The 24827-nt window shown below is 39.7% G+C and overlaps 2 protein-coding genes across 2 annotated transcripts; both read right to left on the bottom strand.

Annotated features, from left to right (window-relative positions):
- Positions 1 to 5797: 5797 nt before the first annotated feature.
- Positions 5798 to 11352, bottom strand: LOC144631185 (UDP-glucuronosyltransferase 2C1-like). The gene is given in 6 exon segments (XM_078489592.1): positions 5798 to 6522; positions 8352 to 8640; positions 9248 to 9409; positions 9412 to 9456; positions 10021 to 10624; positions 11164 to 11352. Coding segments are annotated over 6 exon segments (1530 nt in total). The 5' UTR covers positions 11311 to 11352; the 3' UTR covers positions 5798 to 6239.
- Positions 11353 to 15199: 3847 nt separating this feature from the next.
- On the bottom strand, positions 15200 to 24352 carry LOC144631191 (2-hydroxyacylsphingosine 1-beta-galactosyltransferase-like). Its single transcript, XM_078489598.1, has 5 exons — positions 24206 to 24352; positions 22312 to 22915; positions 20747 to 20956; positions 16596 to 16884; positions 15200 to 15678 (listed from the first exon to the last, which is right to left on the bottom strand). The coding sequence occupies exons 1-5, from the start codon at positions 24350 to 24352 to the stop codon at positions 15396 to 15398; spliced, it is 1533 nt and encodes a 510-aa protein (XP_078345724.1). The 3' UTR covers positions 15200 to 15395.
- Between the last annotated feature and the right edge of the window lie 475 nt (positions 24353 to 24827).

Consider the following 24827-nt stretch of genomic DNA (forward strand, 5'->3'; position numbering starts at 1 on the left):
GCCAGTACTGCCTCTCTCCATCCTATTTAGCAGCATAGAATAGTTATAGGAACGAGTGGAGACCAATTCGGCACGGAGCAAAAGTTATCCCGTTCCAGGTTAGCTGTACATCCTCGCAGGAAAGCCTGCTCACAGGCTAGCTATAGGTCAGCTGGGGGCAGTGGGAAAGGCTGGATTAGGACGATTAGCGCGAAGAACGGCGAGAGGCCTTCTCCCCACATGCATCCCTCCCCTTATTTTTCGCTCGCCGTTTCTCGCGTTGCGTTGCCGAACCCCTGAAGCATCAGGGAATCGCGGTTGTGCCTATCCTAGACTAAGCAATTTGAGTGTAAGTCACAAGTTATATGATTACAGACCTACAAGACCTGTAACTATGACGAAATTTGACATAAAATAACCAACGGTGAAACGTTTCGGTGAACTATCGAGGTCTTTCCACTGCCCGAGTATATGCCGCAAAGATTTGGCTTATCAAATTTTAGGGATTAGATTTGCTGAAAAGCCGTGTGCTTGTGTTTCCTACAGCTTTGCAGACATTGGGTTCATTTGCAACAAGTATATTCCGCTGACGGAGACACCTTTTTCCTCATTACGCAATTTGTTGGGAAGAAGAAATTACCTGGCGAGCCAAAATAAGGAAAAGTCCCGATCTTGCAGGAAGGTGCCCACTGTTCAAATGAGCTGTGTTAACAGTCATTTTTTTGTCTTTCGAAAAGATCGAAAAGTAGTTGATGGGATGGGATTTGGGAGACTCCTCGGCCCCGCCATACCTTAATGACATAGTTAATGGTTTGGTTCCCAGAAAGGGGTGGTTTTGATCACAAAATTTGTTCGGGAAATAGAAATTCTGCGTACAGCAAAGGAAACAAGAAGCTTGAGAAGCTTGAGAAGCTTAAAATCGGGCGCTTAATAATTAGCTATCTGTTTTGACTTGAAAGGCAGGGTACAGTACAGTAAAAATCACTGGAAAAACAGTCACTTAAACCTATTCAGGCGGGGGGGGGGGGGTAGGCTTTTATAGATTGTGCTAGCATAATTTTTGGCATAATTGGAGCTAAAAAGCATAATTTGTGAAACGAGCACTGCCACGGCATAATTAGCAATTTTTAGCACTTTTTGGAGCATAAATTCATAAAATGTAGTAAATATGGTGTACTTTCTACAGAAATAAATGAAATTTAGGTAGTTTGTTCTTGCAATGCGTGTTTTAGCTATACAATTGTGATTGTTAAGTCGTTGGAGGCATTTTACAAACGGTTTAGAGATGCGAGCAGCTAATTTGGACAGCTGACGGCCGTGATAAACTGCCATAAACACAAATAAATTTACAACAACAGTTTATTTAAAAAACATCATAATTTGGTGTCGTTATTGCGCACCTCTATGTATAGAATCTACGTCATTTTGTGAGCATAATTTCGGAAATCAGAAGCATAATTTGGGAATTCTGGCATAATTTTTGCATAATTTGGCAAAATTTTGAGCACTGCTAGTAGCATAATATGCCACTTTTAGGAGCACAATCTATAAAAGCCTAGGGGGGGGGGGGGGGGCTTTTGAGGCCCGCGCTGACTTTGGACGGTTATAACTTTTTCAAGATTCAACCAAACGCTGCCAAACTTTGCGCGTTTATCTAAAATTTATCTCTCAAAAATTTGGTAGGATTAGTTATTGTGCCAGTAACTTGAAATCACCATGGTAACGTCATTTTGACAGGCTTGTTTTCCCAAATTTGAATTTTTCGTGTTTCTATTTAATAATGAAAATCTGGAATGTTTTCAAGATTGCATTATTACTTTATGACATAATGGTCTCAATTTATAAAAATATATTTCGCACAATACAAATAAACGATTGAACTAGACGTCTAGAAAATATAAATTTGTAACACTTAGCAAAGTGCAGCCTTTTGCAATACTTAATAAAGGCGGGGTTTTTACCTGAAGAACAATTTTTCCAACGCCTTAGGTGGCTGACGCATTTCAGTATTTTCCAGCCCTTACAATTTAATGGAACAGTATACAACTCCTAATTAGGTAACTACTATTGTCAAGAAAATGATCACAACTTATTGACCAATGATTAGGTATTTGTTTCATACCATTACTATAATAACAACTGGCGAAGAATAGTAGTACTGACCCAAAGTATAAGGGCTGGAAAACACTGAAAACCATTTCAGCCGCGTTTCAAGGAATCCAAAAAAGCTTTACTTATCCCATATATATTTGTTTTGCAGTATTTTGTTAATTTTGGACGATTTTGGGGGATATCTGGGAGGCGATAGTTTTTCTCAAAGGATTAGTAAAATTTAGACAAATAAGAAATATTGGAGATTTAATGTGATTTTAAAATTTGAATTTGAAGTTAAAAATTGGTGGGCAGTCTCCTGACAACCTGGAGTGCTCTTGCGAGGGGGTCACTGTTTGGAGGTGTTTCCATTCTTTTCTTCAATCCCTTCTTTAAATCTCTTAAAGTTCCATTCAAATTCAGGTAGAACCCCACCTTAAGTTTTGTTCTTGTGTGAAAACAACAGAAGTCAAAGGTTGCGTGATAAAACCAAGCATGGATTTTAACTCTCCCTCCCTTTCCATCTCCTTAGCCTTTCACCCCCACCTGTCCCTCCCTTTCTACTCTCATTCAATTTAATGTTTGTTTACATTTCCTAACCAATTAAGTATCGTACTAATCTGTGCCAAGCAATCAGATAATAACAGAAATTTGCCTTAATTTTGATCTCCCATACCAAGACCTTAGAGTATAAACCGCTAATACAACAAAACACACTTGATAATAATTCTCTGAGGTTATACACCTTGCAGTATTAACGCACTAACGAACTTGATAACAAACCCCATGTCGTACTAAAGATTTTTACTGATCAACATAGAAAATAAGTTCACGATGGTTTATTCCCAAAACGTTTTTTACTGTACAGAGGGTCTGTATATTGACCTGTAACTTGTATACCGTATCGAAAAATTCAGAACGAACCGACTTCTGCCCGCTATCAAGATATCATGTTGAAAAGTTAGCTCGTTCGAAACCGTAGCAAAATCGTTAGAGACAGACAAGATACAGCCGTTTACTGGCAGTCTTTGAAAATCCTGAATTTCGTCAAAATGAGCCAAAATAAAGTTTTAAAATTTCCTTTATCAATATGGTTCTTATCTTTTTATTCAATTCTATGAACTGCTTTTATGCAGTACTGTCCACAAAGATTTCAATTTCCTCAAAGTTTCGGGACAAATGGATACAAATTATTTCGTGCAGAATGTAATTTGATTAAGCGAATGTTTTCACGTCTATAAATACTTCAAGCAGTGAATGAAAAACCGTTTTGTTTTCATCGATGAGAACCACTTTCAAAAATTTAATGCATAAAAAATAACAATCAGATCAGAATTAATGTAAGGTCTCGCTATTATGTCTCGGCAGAGATACTTCTTTTTTGCAAGTTCAAATGTATGCAAATTTCGTGTGAAATGTAATTCGATTCCATTGTCTTGTTTACAAACTCTTTCTTAAGAAAGTTGTATTTTCGTGAATAAAACCCATTGGCCTGTTTTGTTTTCCTGATCATGTTTGTCTGTGATTTTTACAAAATATGTGGTATTTTTTTCGGAACTTTATGTTGTACAAAAATTCCTATTTTGAACACAGATGTCACTTCCGGAATTTCTCATTTATAATTCAATTGGTATTTAATTATAATTATCCGAAGTTTTCATTTTCAAGACATCTCTTTATTCGATAGCTTTACTGATCTCGTAAAAAATTCCATTCAAGTTCACACCAATACTGTACATTGCCAATGTTTTGCTGACGTCTTGAGAGGTGTCTTACTAACGTCACTAGTCAAATCTAAAATATATCCAAACCATGTTGTTGAAACATTCTACTCTTTGTGACAGGCGACTTTGACGCCCAATTGTGCAGAAATGAAAATCGACATACTTCTTGCTAAATATATAAAAAAATAGTTTTAAAGTGGAGTCCGCCTCAAAAGAATGTACCGTGAGATCACACTGCTATTTGTAGAAACCTGCAAAGCGTCTAGTTTCAAAGTTTCCCACAAAAACATTGCGTGACATGAATGACGTTACCCCTTTTATTTACAAAAATAGCTTCAACTTGTCAAAGCAACTACAGTTTCACAATGGTTATTATTAGTACTTTACCCCTTAAGCTTTTTTCTCTGTCCTCCCGCCGAAGCAAAGAAGAGAACCAGATTGCGGATTAGCCCAAAAGTCGACCCAGTGTTTCTACAACGATTTACTGTCAAAACTGAAATGAAACCGATTGGCCCAGGCTATCCCCGTCATTTTTAGCCGACAGGAGACTATCGTCTAGGACGACCAAAGGGTAAACTATAAATCGGCCACGCCCGATTAATAAGAAACGTCTTGACTCAAAACCCCTCAAATCGCTCAAATTCGCCCTTTTGAGCCGCAGAGACGACAAAAAAAAAAACAAATAAGGTAGACTAACGTTTATTTTGAGCTTAAATTTTTCAGACACAGTATTACTTCATGTCTTCCTTTGAATAAATACTTAATTCAGAGGACGAAAAGGAACAACATTCTGCAGTCTTCCCTTCTCGTTTCGCCATTGTTTTAGGCCCCGTCCACACTGACCCGGGGTAAATTTGAAAACGCATCTTTTTTCCCCAGTTAGGCAAACCGTCCACACTGAAACGGCGTTTTCGGTCACCGAAAAACGAAGCTTTGCAAAAACGCTCACCAATGAAGCGTATCGTTTTCAAATTTACCAGGGTTAATGTGGACGGAAAACATTTTACGCGGCGTTTACAAATTTCTCCGTTTTCAAAATTTACCCGGGTCAGTGTGGACGGGGCACTAGATATCACAGCTTGCGTAACCACAGCGGAATGCGACACTTGATTGACAGAGGTGCGAAAACTCCCTCGAAAAACCCCGGGAGATCAGTTCTAATAACTAGTGGTAACCACAGGTTAGAAAGTGCGGGCCTTGACGCACCTAGAACTGAAAGGTACTGACTGGTACGAGAGTGCGTAATGTTAGATGGTAGTGTCGATAAATAAATGATAAAATGGACAAAAGACAATGGTATTCCGAGTAACGCGTCACGCAAGGAATGTTCATTTCCTATTGCAGCGAACCAATCTATGTTGTTGATTACACAGTTTTGTGAAGTGTAATCGAGCACTATGTTGTGCTTGCCTTTTGTTAACGTGGCGCGATTAATGAAAAATCACTGGACAAAACGAGCAACGCGTCACGCTTTAATAATTGCCGCGAACCGGCCGCGAACCAGTCAGAGTTGTTTTTTGATTGACAGTTGATTGTGAAGTGTAGTCAAGCACGTGGTGTGAATCGAGATGTGATTTTCCTCGGTTGATAAACTCGCTCTGTTGTCAGTGATATAACGAATTCCTCGAGAATAACCGTTGCTGGAATCATTCGCTTTGCTGTTGTTTTATCTGTGATATGATCACAGCAAATTTTCTCAAAAGCAGCACCTATAAAACAACGTCTACAGATTGTAATGTTTGAATTCTTCCATGTGACAGAAGCGTAGATCTTATGTGACAAACTGTTGAGAGATTGAATCATTTTTCGCATTCTTATCGTTCTTGGAGAAGAGATTTTTCTCTTCCGGTGTTACGACAAATTGTCGTGATTGACACATTTTTTGCATTCTGATCGTTCTTAGTGAAAGAACAAAATTTTCAACTTCCGGTTTGCAGATAGCCTTTAAAAACGTGGCGCGCACGCGTAGTACGCAATCCGCTGGTCTGTCAAGATTAGGGTTGCGGGCCTCTCTTGGGCCCGCAATAAAAAGATATGGGAAAGGGTTGACTCCAAGGGTTAGTATGGGAGAGGAAGGCTCCGGCTCATGTGCTCCTGCTTTCCATATGTTACTCCTTCTTAGTTTTGTCATCGCCCTTTTTACAGCAAATACGACAAAGACATCCACAAGCAAAGCGTATTATATGGCTGCATTTCCTCCGCGAAGATAGGAAATTGTTAAACTAAACTACAAAGAAACTGTAATGATAAGTTCGAAGAACAATGCACAGGATAAACCTTCGACTCATACTTCATGCAAAAACGTCGATATCTCGAAGAGACTTTGATTAACAGTAGATTTCTGTCGTACGTTACAATGAAGAAGAGACTAAAAATCTACAAAAGGCATAAACTTGACTATTAAAACATAATCACACTGTTTCTATAATATCAGTTTTCCATCTTTCACTCCTTCTTAGTTTTGCTATCATCCTTTCTACAGCAAATACGACACATGCATCTAAATGTCAAGCGTATCACCATGACAACCAAGGTCACTATAGCAACAAGAAAAGCCATGACGTCAATTAAGTAGTACTGATACCAAGGGATGTTAAACACTTGTGCTCTGAGGTGCCGGGCTCCACCATGTCTGAGTACATACTCTATCCAATCACAGGTTTCTTGAAGAGGCGTTCGTCGACGATCCTTTAACAGGCCAGAGATATGCATTGCTTTGCTTTTGAATCTGAAGAAGAAAGTCAAGGAGAAAAAAATGAACTTACTTATTTTAGAGTAAATTCTATAATCTGATCTAACTGGCACTATCTTAGACCAGTCCCTGAACTCTCCCTTCCGTGCCCAATAAAGGGGTTGAACCCAGGCGCGAGAAAAGAAAGTCTCTCTCTTCTCGCGTCTGGGTTCAATCCCTTTATAGAGCACGAAAGGAAAATTTTATGGGATGGGTTTAGCACTCTCTGTAAAACAAACGGTGCTAGGAATTTGCTAAGCATCTGAATCATTCGGGACCCTCGACCCGATGACACTCTTGGCATCCGTATGACACTCTTGGCATATCGCTTATTGACGTCACGTTTTCGCGCCTTTTCTACTTTGTTGAATGAACTTGGTTTCGTGTGGTTTGTTGTTAGCAAGCATCGACACGAAGCTGGCGAAGGTTTAATTTGTTTCACTCAGCATCGTAAAAAAATGAGTTTTCCAAAAAAGTTAAGAATGAGAACACAATAATGGAAACCTTGACGATTTCAAAGTTTTTAGAGGGGATTCTTCGCAAGCGATTTCACAAGTGCAAGATGTCGTAAAGAAGAAAACAAAAGCAGTTGAAAACTATCCATCGGCCGTCAAGACTTTGCCGCATCGGATTCAAGTCAAAGTCAGTGATGTTTTCAGTTCTTACGTGTTATTTAGTTGACAAGTATCGAGATATCTTTTCTGCCACTCGAACATAAAATTCATATCTTCTCGCTACCGTTTAGTATCCTCTATTTATTTTATTTTTTTTTCTTTTGCATTAAAGTCGTGAACTATGATGACTAGATCTTCTTCGCTTAGTTGATTGTCTTGCTGTAGGCATAGTAGAAATCATCCTTGTCCTCCTCAGCTACCTTGCTTGTTGGAGCATAACACTGGACGATATGTGCGGTAATATTCTTGTCTCTGGTCCCGCACCTGGGAATGATAACTGACCCAAGAGTTAATGGGTTTCCAGGAGATCACGGCCTTGCGTGTCTCCGATGTCAACACAACAACAACGCTCTCATTGTGGTGCTCTATTTTCTGATGGCCTAAGTTGATGATATAGAGGATATTGCATGGTTGCACAGAGATATGAGATTTATCTTCGAGTGTTCAAATCGATTTGTCAGGAGTGAGCGCAGCGAACGAGTGATATATCGATTTGAACATATATCTCCAAGAAACTATATATCTCCAAGCAACCATGTAATATTCTATTTATTATATAACCCTATATGTTTTTGACGATTTTCCGTAGATTTCCGACCATTCACCGAAGATTTCCGAAGATTTTGAAAATGTTTTCCGAAGATTGCCGAGGAAGATCCAAAGATGTTCCGACCTAATATCGATTAACTTTGGCTCATTCAACATTATAACAGGGCAAACTCTCTTCTCAAGCCCTTAGCACGGGTGGAGTATAGGCCATTGCCGATCTCAGTTCTCCATCGGCCTCTGTCCTGGGCCAGCCTTCCCAGAGTGGTCTAAGTGTGACCCCAATTCCTCATTTCAGCCTCTAAACCTCTTCGCTAGGAGTTCTTTTGAAGACCCCTCTTACCTCATGCGCTTTGTTGTTCTCCATGTTTCCAAAACATAGAGGAGGACTGCTTTTGTTCTCTGTGAGATGACATGGGGGGACCACACTTTTCTCAACATGTTGAAATCACAGAAGTCACTGGTTTCGCCTTGCAGTTTCACCAGAGCCCTGATGACCAGCATTATCTAACCAATAGGTACTACTCACAACAGAGGCGTAGGGTTAGCCTCTAGCTTTAGAACCTTGCCTAATAACTTAATAACAAATTAAACATTAATTTTTACCTTGGTTCATTAATAACACGCTCAATAGTCTCAAACAGTTGCTGGGCATTACTCGTTTTGAAATGCACAGCAAGACCAAGACCAAAATGTTCTACTTTCTTGGCATTACTGAGCTGGTCACCAAACAAAGGACACGCCACCACAGGGACACCATGATACGGTGACTCATAGAAACTGTTCTGTCCCACATGGGAGACAAAAGCTTTGATGTCCTTGTGAGCCAATAGATCATTCTGAGGTAACCAGTCCACGACTTTAATGCTCGTGGCAAGGAAGGAAGGAATGTAACCTACAGGAGTGGAGAGAGACAACTGTCACCCATTATACAGAGTAGGTTAATAAATTAAATATTATTGATTTATTCCACACAGAGTTAGACCAATCGACTGGTCCACTCATCCACCCAACATCCAACCTGTGGTTGACCCACCCATTCACTCACTACCCATCCAAATAATTGAAAATAGTTTGAATGTATTAATGTTACCAGATGTACTACAGTCGAACCTCTATTAGGTGGCCACCTTTTGGGAAATTGTCAGGGCCACTTAACAGGGGTTGGCCGTATTTCTCTGAAATAAGTAGAAAGTGTGGTAAAAATATCACTTCATTCCCGGGAAATCAAAAAGATCATTACTAAGTGACAACGGAATCAGTCATTACTTCCAATTTTGGAATCTTATCTGCTGTTAGCTTGTTGAAAACAAGGCCAAACTATGTGTATTAACTTCTTGATAGCAACTTTATAGAGGTAAAAAAATAGAATCCTCATCGAAAGGACCGAAAGGTATATACGTAGCTGTGGTCACTTACCAGAGTGGCAGCTAAATAAGGGTTTTATTAAGAGTTTTATGCTGTCAATTATTTTGGGACTGTTATTAAATTGTCTATAGTACCTTTAAGTCTCCACACAACTCGCTGTTTCAGCTTCCCAAATGCTGTAGCTAACATATCCACCACTGGTTTTGGAAGAACTGACGCCACATTTGATCCAAAGGAAACAATGATAAAACCATGGCCCCCTGAATTGCTAACAAATTCTTCTAAATCCGGGGGAGGGGTTTAAAAGCATCTTTGACATTCAGTGGTCCAACCATAACATTGCCTGTTGAATTAATACCACCATATAAAGTTATCTCAAGCCAGGCCAGTGCGGACAACTTGAACATGCATCAATCAATCAATCAATCAATCAATCAATTTATTAATGTCATGGCGCAGGATGAGGTTGCCCTCTATATTCGAGCCAGAGGCTCATGTTAAAAGCGCATGACAATAATTAAAATACATTATAAAAACAATAGAAATTAGTATAAGCATGATGTGACACTGGAGCTAGAATTGCTAACTCCCCCTCTCTCCTCGGCAGAGGCTTCTTCACACTTTCAATAAAGTGTGGGGAGATTAGGACGAGGGAAATTTGAAGTACGCAGTTGCATGCGGCAAGCTTACGACACGCCTACGACAAACATAAGCAAGTTGTAGGTTTGATTTACACGACACAATTCTTGTCGTAGGCCTGTCGTAAGCATGTCGCATGTCACAAAATTGTACCATGTAAATTGTCCTTAACACACTATACTCCATTATCACAGCTCACTCAAACTTGATAGACACCCACAATATCATAATTTAGCTCAAATATGCCTTTCAAATGAAGATTGCATACCTGGTAATAGAGGTTGTGCATACTCTAAGGCAAAATCTGCTGTGATTATAACAAGTTCAACATCACCAGCAGCCTCTTGAAAGCTTTTTTCAGGTTTTATGTTGTACTTGGTTTTAAGAGCTTCTACTGGTCTGATTAGTGCAAATGGCATTAAAATCTTCACCCCAATGTACACTCCTAAATTTATTGCACGCTGAACAAAAGTCATTTTATCGGTAAATCCTGTGAGCTGTTGTGGAACATAAGAGACCGGCATGGGGATCATGTGATCTAACGCAAATGGGTTTGATGGACCAGGCAAAATCTGGACTCTTGGAATATCAAGAAGTTCACCAACCAATACACCACAAAATGCAAGACTGTCATAAATAAGGAGGGCAAAGCCTTTCAATTCATTTAGAACCTCTGTGCTGTCCAAAACGGCTTCACACAAGGTAGTCAGCAGCCCTCGTACTGCAAAAAATGCCTCTATGTTTTTTTCCTCAATGTGAAGCCGCATGATGGTATCTTCCACAAAGCTAATTTGATATGGTACTTGGTAAATCTTGTGTGGTACTTTCTCACTGGATGTGATTTTTTGGGATGAGGGAACAACAATTGCAACCTAAAAGTCAGAAATAGAGAAGACTTAGTAAAGCTTTGCTTTGCTGCAGACTTTCTGCTTCAGTCAACTCTAGCAAGGTCCCATATGGTTAAGGGTCAATATTACTACGCTGTTCAAACGTCCCAAGGTGATGCAATAATGTAACAAATTGGCAAATTTTTCACCTATAGGCAAAAGGTAAGGTAAAGTCTTATCCCAGTTACTGTAGCATTAAAAGAGTATTTCTACTCCCCCTGGATGGGATGTTAGTATATCACAGGGTTTAACCCCCAGCATTAAATTCGCCGGTACCCATTTATACACCTGGGTTGAGAGGCACTATGAGAGGAAAGTGTCTTGCCCAAAAACACAAGTCACACAACACAATGACCCCGGCCGGGGCTCGAGACCCAGACAGCTCGATCCAGAGTCCAGCGCACTAACTGTTAGGCCACCGTGTGACCCGTGTCTCCCACAACCTATAGGTAAAGACAAGATCTTTTTCTCAGACCTTGAGCCTGACTGCAAGCACGACTTTCAGTGCAAACATTATTTTCTACCTCGTGGCCCCTAGACGCCAGTTCTTCTAGTGTATGCTTCATGTTGATATACTGTGATCCTCCAATAGCACAAAATCCGGCAATCCGGGCCGACAAAGCCGTGTTGACTGCTAGTAAAAGCGTGAAGAACGACCACAACAACGCCATCTTCCCCGTCGTGTTCGTCCGTCGACCTCGTCACGCAATGCGAAGTTCGGCCCAGCCTTTTCGCGCCTTACCTTTTCGTGCGTGACAAAAGACCGAACAATACATGCAAAGAAAGTTTAGTGGACTTTGAAAGACATAGACTGTCCACAGCCCTCTATTTTTTCGTGTTTTTTCGATCGACGAGCGCGCGATTTTTGCTTTTTTGCGTTGAAAAATCGAGAGGCTGTGGACAGTCTATGAAAGACACCAACACTACTGGACAGCTAGCCCTGTATGCAATTCGCACGTCTTGTCCACTTAATAGGCTATCATCATGTTTCACTATCATAACTTTTTAAATAGTTTTAGTGTTTGCAATGGGGGTCGTAGTTTTTTTTTTTTTTTTTTTTTTTTTTTTTTTTTTTTTTAATATCTTTATTGCCATTTTAACATTGTACAAATGTTACAGTGTAAGAAAAAAAAAAGAGCAGACGTAAGTTACAATTAAGTTACATAGTTTATAAACTGTTACAATTTACATATGAAAATAAAGGTACAGGTACATAGGAAAATAAAGTAAATGAAAAAATATAAAATAAATAAACAAGGAAATAAGCTTACATAAAGTCTTTCCACTTTAATTCGAAATTGTTAATAGTTTTATTTCTAACTGCAATATGTTGTAGAGTATCCAATCTGTTTTTTAGAAAAGGAGGAAAGCCGTCAAAAGGTACATCATCGCAGTCTTGGGTCGTACAAAAGATATAATACTTAGCTACAAGTGATATGTAATTTAAAATATCTTTTGTTTGTATGGCGTTGTCATGCCAGCCGTAAAGGATATCGCGTTCTGAAAGAGTAATTGTATTTTGTTGTTTTTCGGACCACCACTTTTGAAATGCAGTCCAGAAATTAGAAATTTTTGGACATCGGTAGAGTAGATGAGGCAATGTTTGCGGCTGCGTTTTACATAAATGACAAGTTTCAGAGTCGCATAAATTCATACGAAAAAGCGAATACCTGGTAGGAAGTATATTATGGATGATTTTATATAGGTCGTAGTTTAATGGAGGGGGGGGGGGGGGGGGGGGGTTGAACTTGAGTTTTAAGAGGAAATCCGCCAGGACTTCGAGTAGTTATTGGACAAAATTATGTACCAAACCTATTTACACCTGATTGCAAGCTTTTGTGTTACTGCTTCAAATATCTTATCGAAAGATTTCTTTTCTAACAACACCACACATCGAAAACACATTTTGAAGTTCCGCTGAATTCCACTAAATCGCTTAAAAGATGTAAGCTTTTGCCCATAGCTTGTGAACTTTAAATATCATTTTCTCAGACTCTGATAAGAAATTGTTGTACCAGAATTAATTCCACCTTATTGCAAACTTTTTTGTTACTGCTTCAAATATCTTATCAAAAGAAATCTTTTCTAACAACACCACACATCGAAAACACATTTTGAAGTTCCGCTGAATTCCACTGAATCGCTTAAGACGAATTTACAAAATGGCTACACGTGAGATTTTGCCCATACCTTGTAAACTTTGAAATTCATTTTCTCAGACTCTGATAAGAAATTGTTGTTGGTGTTATCACGGATAATTACTTACATCTTTACCTTTTATTAAGGGTAGGAAATAACGCAATAGGATTTAAATTGTTCTGGAAATTGATTTTTGTCCAACTTTAATAAATATTACTCGACTTCCTAGTGGATTCCGTCTTAAGCTTTAACAGGGCGGGTGAGATGTTATTTTAGCCCTTGTTCAGGGGGATTTTCAGTAAACTTTTAGCCGTATTGTACTCGGTTTGGACCCCCTCCCGATAATTATTACACAGTCCCTTTGTCAGTTGTAGTGTTAGTCAGTTATACTTCACGCGTAAATTTGAATGGAAAAAATCCGGCTGCGATGACCATCGCTAAAAAGCCGTGTGCTTGTGCTTTCTTGCTTCCTGTAGTTTTGCAAACGTTGGGTACGACCTCACATGAATTAAGGAATGACTCTAGCATTTATGTGATGTTTTGGTCATTTCTGCTATATGCGGTCTTTTTCTCAAAAACTTGGCTTCTAATAGTGTGTTTAGATGGGAAATCAAACTTTCTGATGATTGGCTCAGCTTTAAGTGGTCACGTGACTGACCACGCCCTAAAATGTAAGTATCGTGACCAGTTAAGTTACGAGATGTAAACGTACTAGAAATCTATCAGTTTTTCTCTCAAAGCCTTTACTTCACCTTGCCGTACGTCGTTCTAAACGGGGATTCTAAAAAACGTTTAATATTTCTTCGTTATTTCCTATTTTTACCTAGTCCCAGTCCCTCTCCAAAGGAAAGACGTTGTAATTAAGACAAAAGAAATAAATTTATAAATCCCCGTTTAGATCAGTAAACTTGGTGGTTACAGCCATTCGTAGAAATCAAAATTGGTCAATCATTATATTTTCAAGTTATCGTAAATTTGGATTGAAATATATACCAACAATTGGGTGTGGTATATCACGTGACCAAGCAGCAAAGTTCATTAATCCGAAAAATGAAATATTTTATAAAAATACTTCATCCTATGCAAGTTTTTAAGCGGTAGCTTCGATATAATTTAAATTAGACCACCCCCTCCAAAAATTAGTGGGACTCATTCCTTAATTCAGTTGAGACATTTGCAACTAATTTTTTTCCGTTGATGCACACTAAATTAGCTGCAATTGTTGGAGAAAAGAAACTGCCTGGCGAGGCAAAATAATGGAAAGAAAAGTACAAGCTTGCAAGAAAGTGCCCAGTATTCAAAGGAGCTGTTTTATCTGTCAATTTTTATCTTTCGAAATGGTCGAAAAGTTGTTGATGGGATGAGATTTGGGAGACTCTTCAACTCTGCCATCCCTTAATGCCTACAGTCTTGTTCCTGGAGCGTGATGGTTTGGACCACTACATTTTTTGTTCGGAAAATAGGTGTTACTTCATGAAAACTTCAAAGTGGAAGTGTATGTGGAGGCAGCGTGGCCGAGCGGTTAGAGTGTTGGACTTGCAATGCGGAGTTCCCGGGTTCAAGTCCCCGCCCTAGCCGCTAGCTGGATTTGTTCTTGGTAGTCCCAAGTTCAGATTCTCGACCACGCTTGTAAATAGCCAGCTGGTTTGCCTCCGGCCATCTGGGATTCTTAACGTTGTTATGTTTAATATTTGATTTATTTGTTTCTTTCATTTGCTCGGCCCCACTAGCCTTTGTGCTATAAATACTGCCGAGGGTAAATAAAGGTTATTATTATTATTATTATTATTATTATTAGTGATCTTCCACGTTATTGTCACAAGTCATCACATAAAACGAACCTAATGAGTTTTGTGATACAGGTTTCCGCGTGCAACAAGGGAAGTAGGAGGCATCTTGACTCAAAACCCATTTTGAGCTGCAGAGACGACGAAAGAAACAAATACGTAAATTTATCTTTATTTTGAGCTTCAACTACTCGCAATTATTTTTACGATAATGAGACCCTTTCGATATTCTTATACATTTCATCATATTCCGAACATACACGGCTGTCACACTGCTTAAATGGTTCCCCTGTGGGTGAAGCGAACAGTCTCGTCCAAAAGTTAGACTATTGCGCATGTTCGGGCAAAAATGTCGTAAAACGCCTCAAAGAAAAAACACGATGCAAGTGGAAAGAAAGGCATGCTTTCATGTCGCACATGCCGTTCTGAGTAGTTGAAGCAGATTTAGCTCAAAACTGATCAAAAAATTGTCAAAACATGCGCTTTTTTAAAAACGTCCAGGTGCCAATGGGATTAGTTGCAATGAAAAAAAGCAATTCGCAGCAGCAGCAGCAACAACAACAAAACAGTCACATAAATGACTGTGTACCCTCATCGTGACCTCGGTTGAAAATAAACGCAATATTTCTTGTCACAAGTCTGACAAATGTTTAGTAACGAAGCTTTCGACTGTCTCGCACAGTCTTCATCAGCGATTAAAGTGAGCTCGCGTTGTTACGTGAGTGCAAATTGTTTAATCACGTGACAAAAGGTGATCAAAAATGGCGGGAAGATCGTAGTCCCCGTCTCTGTTCACCGTTGGGCTGAGTCCCATAAATGCTTTCCATGAGTTACTCCTTCTTAGGTTTGTCATCGCCCCTTTTACAGCACACGCGACAAAGGCATTCACAAGCCAATCGTATCACCACGACAACCATGGTGACTATAGCAACAAGGAAAGCCACGACATCAAGTAAGTAGTACTGATACCAAGGGATGTTAAACACTTGAGCTCTGAGGTGCCGGGCTCCACCATGTCTGAGTACATACTCTATCCAATCACAGGTTTCTTGAAGAGGCGTCCGTGGATGATCCCTTAACAGTCTAGAGATGTTCATAGCTCTGGTTTTGAATCTGAAGAAGAAAGTAAGATAACTCACTTCATTTAGAGTAAATTCAATGATTTATCTAACTGGCACTCTCTTAGTTTAGTCCCTGAACTCTCTCTTCCCTATCCTATAGTATAAAGGGGTTGAGCCCAGGCGCGAGAACAGAAAATCGTGCCTGAATACAACCCATACATAGGGTACGGAGGGAAGAATTCAGGGCCAGTACTAGCCCCTGCTAGCAATTTGCGTCTGAAAGACTGCAGATGTAGCCTCACTCAGCCCCTTAGTCCCGAGTAGAGAGAGGTCACTGATGAGCTTGGCCCCGAGCTTCCGCCGATGACAAGGTTGGAGTCGGCACAAAAGTCGCTCACCGTTCTTGCGCATTTTCCTCAACCCATGTTTGCTCATCACCGATTTATTTTCTTTGTCACTCTTCCCTTTTCTGCATTGAAATCGAGAATTATGAAAATTGAATCTTTCCCCTTCGCTTTGTTGACTGTCTTGCTAAAAGTGTGGTAGCAATCATCCTTTCCTCCTTAGCTACTTCGCTTGCTGGAGCATAACAATGGATGATATGTACAATAATGTCTGGTCCTACACCTGAAAGTGATAACTGATCCAAGGGTATATGGTTTTCCAAACGGCCTTGCGTGTCTCTGATGTCAGCATGATCTCAATCCGTGGTGCACGACATCTTTCTGAGGGCCTCGGTAATGATACTTGTGCCAACTGCCACCTGACTGAATCATCTTCCCGATGAAGTCCACCACACCTCTCTCAGTCCAAGAATTGACAATTTGAACCTCTCCATCTCGTTTGCTGATGATAGATGTTCCCGGTTGAAACATGATCCTCACGTTCCACCGACGTTCCTAATGAATCTTTGTCACCTTCTCGTCCTTGACTAATAATTTCATAACAAATTAAACAACAACTTTTTACCTTGGTTCATTAATAACACGCTCAATTGCCTCAAACATTTGCTGGGCATTATTGGTTTTATAATCCACAGCAAGACCAAGGCCAAAATTTTCTACTTTCTTGGCATTACTGTGCTGGTCACCCCATAAAGGACACGCCACCACAGGGACACCATGATACACCGACTCATAAAAACTGTTCTGTCCCACATGGGAGACAAAAGCTTTGATGTCCTTGTGAGCCAATAGATCATTCTGAGGTAACCAGTCCATGACTTTGATGTTTGGGGCAAGCGAGGAGGGAACGTAACCTGCAGAAGAGGAGGAGATAACTGTGTCAATACAGTGAGAACACGAAAACCAGGAGCCCATCAACTGGAGCCTTCATCTCCCATACTAACCCTTGAAGTCAACCCTTTCCCGTATTAATTTATTTTTAGAACTCATCTCCCGGGGTCTCTCGCGGGAGTTTTCGCACCTCTGTCAATCGTTTGTCGCATTCCGCTGTGGTTACGCAAGCTGTGATATCTAAAACAATGGCGAAATGAGAAGGGAAGACTGCAGAATGTTGTTCCTTGTCGTCCTTTAAATTCAGTATTTCTTCGAAGGAAGACATCAAGTAATACTATGACTAAAAAAACGGCGGAATTTTGTACAGGCCTGTCAAAAAAGTAAGAGCAATTATTCGAGACGCCGAGACCGATCTCGCAACTGCGAAATTACAAATATATTTTGAAAAGAGGATGGATAGGCTCAACAGATCGGTCAATATTATTTGCCGTATAATTCTTCCGATAAGAAGGCAACTAGATAAAAGCTTGATCGATTCTAATCGTAGTTGTGAACAATAAATTTTACTGGGTTGATAATACATTCACACCAAACGAACGTATCAATGGTATAAATTTATAAACAAGGTACGCACTTTGGCCCGTACCAACACATTACAAATCAAATTCTACAAGGCATTCAAAACTCTGAGTGGCAATAATTCAGACAAGCACTAGCTTGTGAACGCTAAGGGTTGAAAGGTTTGGTCCTTCGTGGCGAAGGCACTAGACAAACACTAAAATAAACAGCCGTTCCGGCTAAACGACCCGTTCGGATTTAGAATTCTCCAGATAGTACAGGCATAGAGTTCTCTTTGGAAACATACAAAGCAAAAGAAATGTACGGGGATTGAAATTAGCGGATCACACGGTCTCTAACCGAAGAAAGATGTAACATTCAGGCCGTTGGCCTGTACGCGTATAATTTTAAAATTGTAAGATGCGCAATATCTCACCTCTGCAACAGCGACTCAACGATCTCTGCTAAATTCCAGTTGCTGAACTTTAGAAGAAACAAACACATATCATTTTCCTGAGGTTTTATTCGAAACATGATGATCTTTATATTGGCTGGATCTTGGCGCATACGGATAGTCAAAATTTGCATCGAAGTCATCCCGTTTATTGTGTCACTGATTGTGTTCATCGCCGTATCAAAGAACACGCGTTCGCCACAGCTCGGCCCATATTAAATTATTTCTGCTTTCGTTCGGGAATAGATCTTAAAGATACAGCGTCAAATCTCACAGTACTGTTTACGTCTAATACACTGCATGTAATAAGTCCGTACAAACCAGAAATTGGTAAGATTCAACACAAGCAACTGAAGCAATCACATATTCTCGATCAACGCCATGACTAAAACTGACGTCATTTTCAAGGACAAAAAAGTGGTTTATTAATTAACTTTTAGCCGTTATTCATTCACGAGAAAACCAGGCACTCTTGGCTGTAAAATCAGGAAAGAAGCAAAAATTATAAAGGAAAACGGACAGGGAATGTGCGTACGACATTGGCCGCCATTTTTTTTTTTTACATCGTCCCCCTAGCTGCGCTGCATGTGGTCTGACCACAGGAACAATGTTTTCGCGGGAAATGTGTTTCTAAAAATAAAAATATACGGGAAAGGGTTGACTCAAGGGTACAGTACGTATGGAGGCTCCAGTTGATGGGCTCCTGACGAAAACCGTAAACACTTTGCAGGGGCGTAGCCCGGGGGGGGGGCACTCCCATACATGAGCTATATAGGTATGTGCCGCTGTGAAGGGTATGGTTTTCAAGCAGTTTTGTCTGGGATAGGGTATAGAAATCAGAGAGTTTTGGTCTAGAAAAGGGTAGCATTTGCCGGGAAACCGATCGACGGTGTGACGATACGTTTTTCCTTGGTTTGTGCGTTTGAACCGACTTTTGAACTGAGAGAGAAGTGCGCTGTAGCTGCGCTGAAATCTGGCTGAGATATGACTCAAATACCACTGAAATATGGGGCAACTTAGCTCGGTAGAGCACTCACTTGCTGCGGAAACGAAGCCTCGTCAACAAGCTTCAAAGGTACACGGCGATCTACTTCAAGGAACTTCAGAACTACAGACGTAAGGCTGAGACAGACTTGGGTCCAACAGTAGTTTATTCTAACCAACTTTGTAATCCTCGATGTACTAATCACACCGTCGATGTAATCAAAGAAACTTTTACAACGTAGCTCCTTATATATCGTTGCTACAAAAAAGGTGTTTACAATGCGAACAAAAGCTTTCTATTGAGTACAATAAATAAGGAAACGATTGCAATTACAAGAGCGAACTTATATCAACAGTAGGAAGTTTACAAAATTAAAAACGAGAACTTAGATTAAAAAATCACAACTTTGAAATTAGAAATAGCGAACTTAAATTAAGCCAAAGCAAGCATAGGAAATTAAAAATGAAAACCTTATTAAGATTTCTGGAATTGGTTTGCTCAGCTAACTAACTGAGAGCAACTCTTGAATGAAAAGCAATATAACTTCATTAAGGAAAATAAGTTCAGCTGGCGAACTTCCGTGGAAACTAATAAAAAACCAGGAACTTATAATAACGAGCGGAAAACTCAAAAGAATAAGGTACCGAAATGTTTATCTACTAAATTTACTGTGGCTATGAAAAAGCTGCAGATGTACAGGTGTACAATTTCCAAACACACGACAAATGAATTTCTACTTGGACAGGAACTACTGTTGGGTTTTAAGTGGTTTTAAAATGCTGAAATAAGGATAACATAGAAATTGACTGAAACACGGAAAATTCTCTCGTAACAACGGTATGACGAATATAGTCCAGAAACTCGGAAGAGAAAGAGGCTTTCCTAAACGTAAATAAAATCATCGCGGCATCGTTGTTCACAGATGGTTTTCAATTAAAACACTGATAATGATACAGTTCTAACAAAATGCAAGTCTGGGATAGGGTAGGGATTTTCAGTGTCTAGTCTAGTATAGGGTTGCAAAAATCAGCTCAACATGGTCTGGTATAGGGTAAGGGCTTCAAATTCCCAGCGGCACACCCCCACCCAAAAATATACCGGGTACGCCCCCCGGGCGTAGCTAGCCTATAGGCCCGTAGGCCCGGGCCTACAAATTTTTTAGCCCGCTTATATTTTTTGTATAATAAAGAGCAAGTCAGGCTGAAGCATTTTCAAGATGAAATAGAAAGCAATGTGCATTGTAAATATCGCAAATAACCTTTCGCGATTGGTCAAGTCTCAAGCAAGTAGAAACTCGGAAGACTTCTAAAGTAGCCAAGTGATAGGGTATGTGTCGTTAAAGACAAGTGTGTTTATATATATGACAATGACTAAAAGTTGGCCCATTCTCTAGTAAAATGTAAAAATTTAGTTAGTTCCGTGAAATTGCAATTTTGAGGGTCTTTTTCGGTAGGATGCCCCCGAACCACTAGTAAGCGGCCACCTCTTTGGAAGTGGGAAGTGGCCGCTTCATTCAGGGTTGGCCGTGTTTGTCAGAAATTGGCATAAGGTTTGGTAAAAGTATCACAAAAGTGAAAGCGGAATCAGTGATTAGTTCGTATTTCGAACTTTTATCTACCGTTACCTTGTCGAAAACAAGGCAGTGACAAGGCCAAACTATGTGTAGTTAATTCATGGTGGCTGCTTAATAGAGGTCCAAACAATAGACAAATCTTCATCGGGACAGCCGAAAAATAGCGAAAGTCGCTTGACAAAGGTGACCACTAAATAAGGATTTATTTACAGTATTACATGACAATGCTGGCAGCTTTATGAGGGGTGGCCAGTTATTATGTGGCCACATAATAGGGCTTTAACGGCCTAAACAGGAATTCAACTGTGGTACCTTTAAGTCTCCACACAACACGCTGTTTCAGCTTTCCAAATGCTGTAGCTAACATGTCGACCACTGGTTTTGGAAGGGCTGATACCACATATGTTCCAAAGGAAACAATAATAAAACCATGCCCCCCTGAACTACTGATGAACTTGTCTAAATCAGGGGGGAGGGGTTCTGCAGCATCTTTGACATTCAGTGGTCCAATCATAACATTGCCTGTTGAAGTATTACCACAATAATAAGTTACCTGAAGCCAAACTCAAACATGCAAAGCATGGTGTGACAAGGGGCTAGAATTGATAGCTCCCCTCTCTCCTCGGTAGAGGCTTCTTCTTCTTTAACCGCCGACCGGTTAGCTCAGTTGGTAGAGCGCCGGACTAACGTGCGGGAGGTCTCGGGACCGGACCAACACTCAGGGTCTTAAAATAACTGAGGAGAATATGCTGCCTTTGCAATAACAACTGCAAATGGTTAGATATTCTAGTCTTCTCGGATAAGGACGATAAACCGTAAGCCCCGTCTCCTGCATCTTCAGTGTTATGGTCAGCAGGGGACGTAAAAGAACCCACACACTTATCGTAAAGAGTAGGGCACGAAGTTCCCGGTGTTGTGGTCTGGTCTTTGCCCATTGTGACGTTGTACTGTTGAAATGCTCGGAGATATTAACTATGTTAAAAGCTACTCTACAATCCGAGGGTAAATAAAGTATTCACTTCACTTCAATGTAGTTTCAATCATGATCAGGCGAAACACGTTAAAAAGGCGGACATGCGAGGAGAAGGTGAGTGACTAGTTTTAGTAAAAACTCCGAAATCAGGCCTAAAATGATAAAACATAAATTATCGCCGATAGGTAGAAAGCAAATATTTGGGAGAACATCGCATCAAAGTTAACGTCAGCTAATACAAGCACACAGCCTCGTAATGCAAAACTAAAAATTTACAAACAATTCTTCCTGTACCAAAGATAAAAATATTCTGACAACACTGTCTCCTTGCTTAACGATTGGAAGCCTTTCTCATCCGAAGGGCTTGATAATTGACACAAAACCAAAGAATAAATGGACATTTTATAGTAATATCGAGCTACATTTTGCAGTTTAATTGTACAAGATTATTGCAAGTACCGTAAAACGCTATAAATTACACACCAGGGCCCGGTTGTTCAAAGCACGATTAAGCTAATCCAGGATTAGCGTGAAATTTGATTTCAATTTTATAACATTTCGTTGAGGTTTTCTGTTAATATTTTCTGTCCCCCAGTTTTGACGTGGACCAATCTCAAACTTAACAAAATATTAGCTATGGAAACCTTTTAAAACAAGAGAAATTAAAAACTTGATCATCTTTTAATCCTGGGTTAGCGTTAATCGTCTTTCGAACAACCCGGCCCAGGCATGAAACGTGTTTAAATCTGACACCTAATGTGAACAATGCAATAACAAGCATGTTTAAGTAACGAAAAATGTTTACTCTAAACAGGGCATGTTTCGGGTTTAATGTGAACACACTCCATTTTGACATTAAAAGCTCACTCGAAGTTAAAAGACAAGATTAGACAAGATTGCCTACCTGGTAATAGTGGTTGTGCATATTCCAAGGCAAAATCTGCTGTGATTATGACAAGTTCAACATCGCCAGCAGCCTCTTGAAAGCTTCGTTCAGGTTTAATGTTGTACTTGATTTTAAGAGCTTCAAATGGTCTATATATTGCAAAATGCATGAAAATCTTCCCCCCTATGTACGCTCCCAGATTTATTACACGTTCCACAAAAGTCATTTTATCAGTCAATCCCGTGAGCACTTGAGGAACATAAGAGATAGGCATGGGTATCATGTGTTTAAGAGCGGCGGGGTTTGATGGACCAGGCATAACCTCCACTCTTGAAATATCAAGAAGTTCACCAATCAATACAGCACATAAATCAAGATTCTCATAGATGAGGAGATCAAAGCCTTTCAGTTCATTGAGAACCTCTGTGTTGTCCAAAGCACTATCACACAAGTTGGTCACCAACTCTTCCATTGCAAAAAATGCCGGTATTGCGTTTCCCTGAAGTGCAGGCCGGAAAACTTTATCTTCCAAGACGCCAGGTTTATATGGTACCTGGTAAATCTTGTGTGGTACTTTCTCATTGGGTTTGATGTTTTCGAATGAGGGAACAACAATTACAACCTAAAAGTCAGAAATAGTGAAGACGTAAGCTTTATTCCTTAATTGTAAAATTCATTAAATATTCCATATTCATATCACATGTACACAACTGTAAACCCCAATACATTCAAACAATAGAATTAACTTTTGATACAAACTCCTGCTCAGCTAATTAGTATTCATTAACTTTTGATACAGATCTGTACTGATTCTCATCACAATACTTTGCATTCAATTTATTGTTTTCATTTCACAAGTAGAATAAAATATTCGCGTCCGATCTGTATGGGCCTTTTACAATGGCGAGCCGATAGGCTCGCCATTGTAAACGCCCATACAGATCTCCCGCTCATATTTTATCTACTACTTATTTTTGCATAAGTCAAGTGATAATGACAATATTATTGAGTTGTTCAAACATCTCTATGAGTAAAATAAGGTGGCAAATTCTTCATTATGAAAAAACACACTTTACTTAGCTTGACGTTTGGTTTACTAGGTTACATAAATCTTCAGAAGTTACCGTTACGAATCTATGCGGAGTACTGTTAAAAATGTAAAAAACAGGGGTCTGAAACCTAGACTGGGAAAAAAAGACCTCCAGCAATAATTTAATGTCATAAAATGTCACACAATCTTCAGTATCGCCCATGATATTGAAATTATTCCTGGGCCTTTCTTTATGACGGAGGTCATAACGACAATAACGACCATAACGGCTACTTATTACATCGCATCGTATTTATGTACTGTATTGGAAATTAATTTGTTTTGTCATTTAAGCAAAATAAAAAAAAGTCACGTAAAAATTGTTTTGCAATTTCATGGATCATTGAGAAACGTCAGGAAAAGTCATCGATTCTGCATGCATGTACGCATGCATGCGTGCAGGCCCGTAACTAACAAGACGCAAGACGAGGCACTTGCCTCGTCTGAATTTGTACCCAAAATTCAAAACAAAATATGTTTTGTTGTGAAAATAATCCCCAGTTGAACAGGATAGATTTTTCTCAAGAAATACCTCATGAAAAATGTCTCTGAAAGAGATTCATAGCTGCTAGAAATCCAAATTTCTTGCAAAGGTCTGGTTATGGCCCTGGCGTGCTTTTAATTCTTAGTTGTTCATTCCCTGTTGAAGTCAGGCCGTGTCTGACGAAATATTGGGAGGGAATTACACTAGTTCAATCATTCAGTACGGTCACCCTTTTCGTATTTAGTTGTTTCAAACGTGGACTTGATGTTTTTCAGGTTCAGAAGGGTCCCGATTTAGAGATCCATCACGCACGTTACAGTGCAAAAATTATTCTTTACCTCGTGTCCCCTAGACGCCAGTTCTTGCAATGTATGCCTCGTGTTGATATAGTGTGATCTTCCCATGGTGGAGAAACCAGCAATACGGGCGGACAAAGCCGTGTTGACTGCCAGTAAAAGCGTGAAGAACAACCATAACAACGCCATCTTCACTAACGTGTTTTTAATAGTAACCTAGATCATGCCTTCTCAGTCCTTCAGTAGACCTCGTTACGCAATGCCAAGGGCGCAAAAAGGTTGGGCCCAGCCTTTCGCGCTTTGCCGTGCGTGACAACAGGATCGATTCTGTCCTCGAGTTCCGGTTCACAAAAGCCAATACAACTTGAACTTGAACTTGAAATTTGAACTTGAACTTTATTATTTGTTTTTCAAAATTGCTTGCCCCCGGTACTAGTAAAGACGACTAATCGAGGCAGGGGCAAGGGTTAAAATAAAAAAGGTTTGCACACTTCAATACAAAAGACAAAAAGAGATATATACAAATTGATTTAATTAACAAATTAATTAATTTAGTGAAATAGAAAACTAACAATAATTATAATAAATTAAACACACACACGAAGACCATACAATAAACTACAGCTGACCAATGACTACTAAACAAAGAAAATATCGTGGTTAT

This window comes from Oculina patagonica, chromosome 11 (assembly GCF_052425735.1).
Source record: "Oculina patagonica isolate OP01 chromosome 11, crgOcupat, whole genome shotgun sequence".
NCBI classification, from domain to species: Eukaryota; Metazoa; Cnidaria; class Anthozoa; order Scleractinia; family Oculinidae; genus Oculina; species Oculina patagonica.

Bases quoted from the DNA above. Each gene is read 5' to 3' on its own strand.
- LOC144631191 (XM_078489598.1), bottom strand. From the start codon at position 24,352: ATGGCGTTGTTATGGTTGTTCTTCACGCTTTTACTGGCAGTCAACACG. The intron at 22,916-24,205 runs GTAAAGAATAAT...TCTGACTTTTAG, and splicing joins TGGCGTCTAGGGGACACGAG to GTTGTAATTGTTGTTCCCTC. The intron at 16,885-20,746 runs GTACCACAGTTG...CCTCTTCTGCAG, and splicing joins TGTTGTGTGGAGACTTAAAG to GTTACGTTCCCTCCTCGCTT.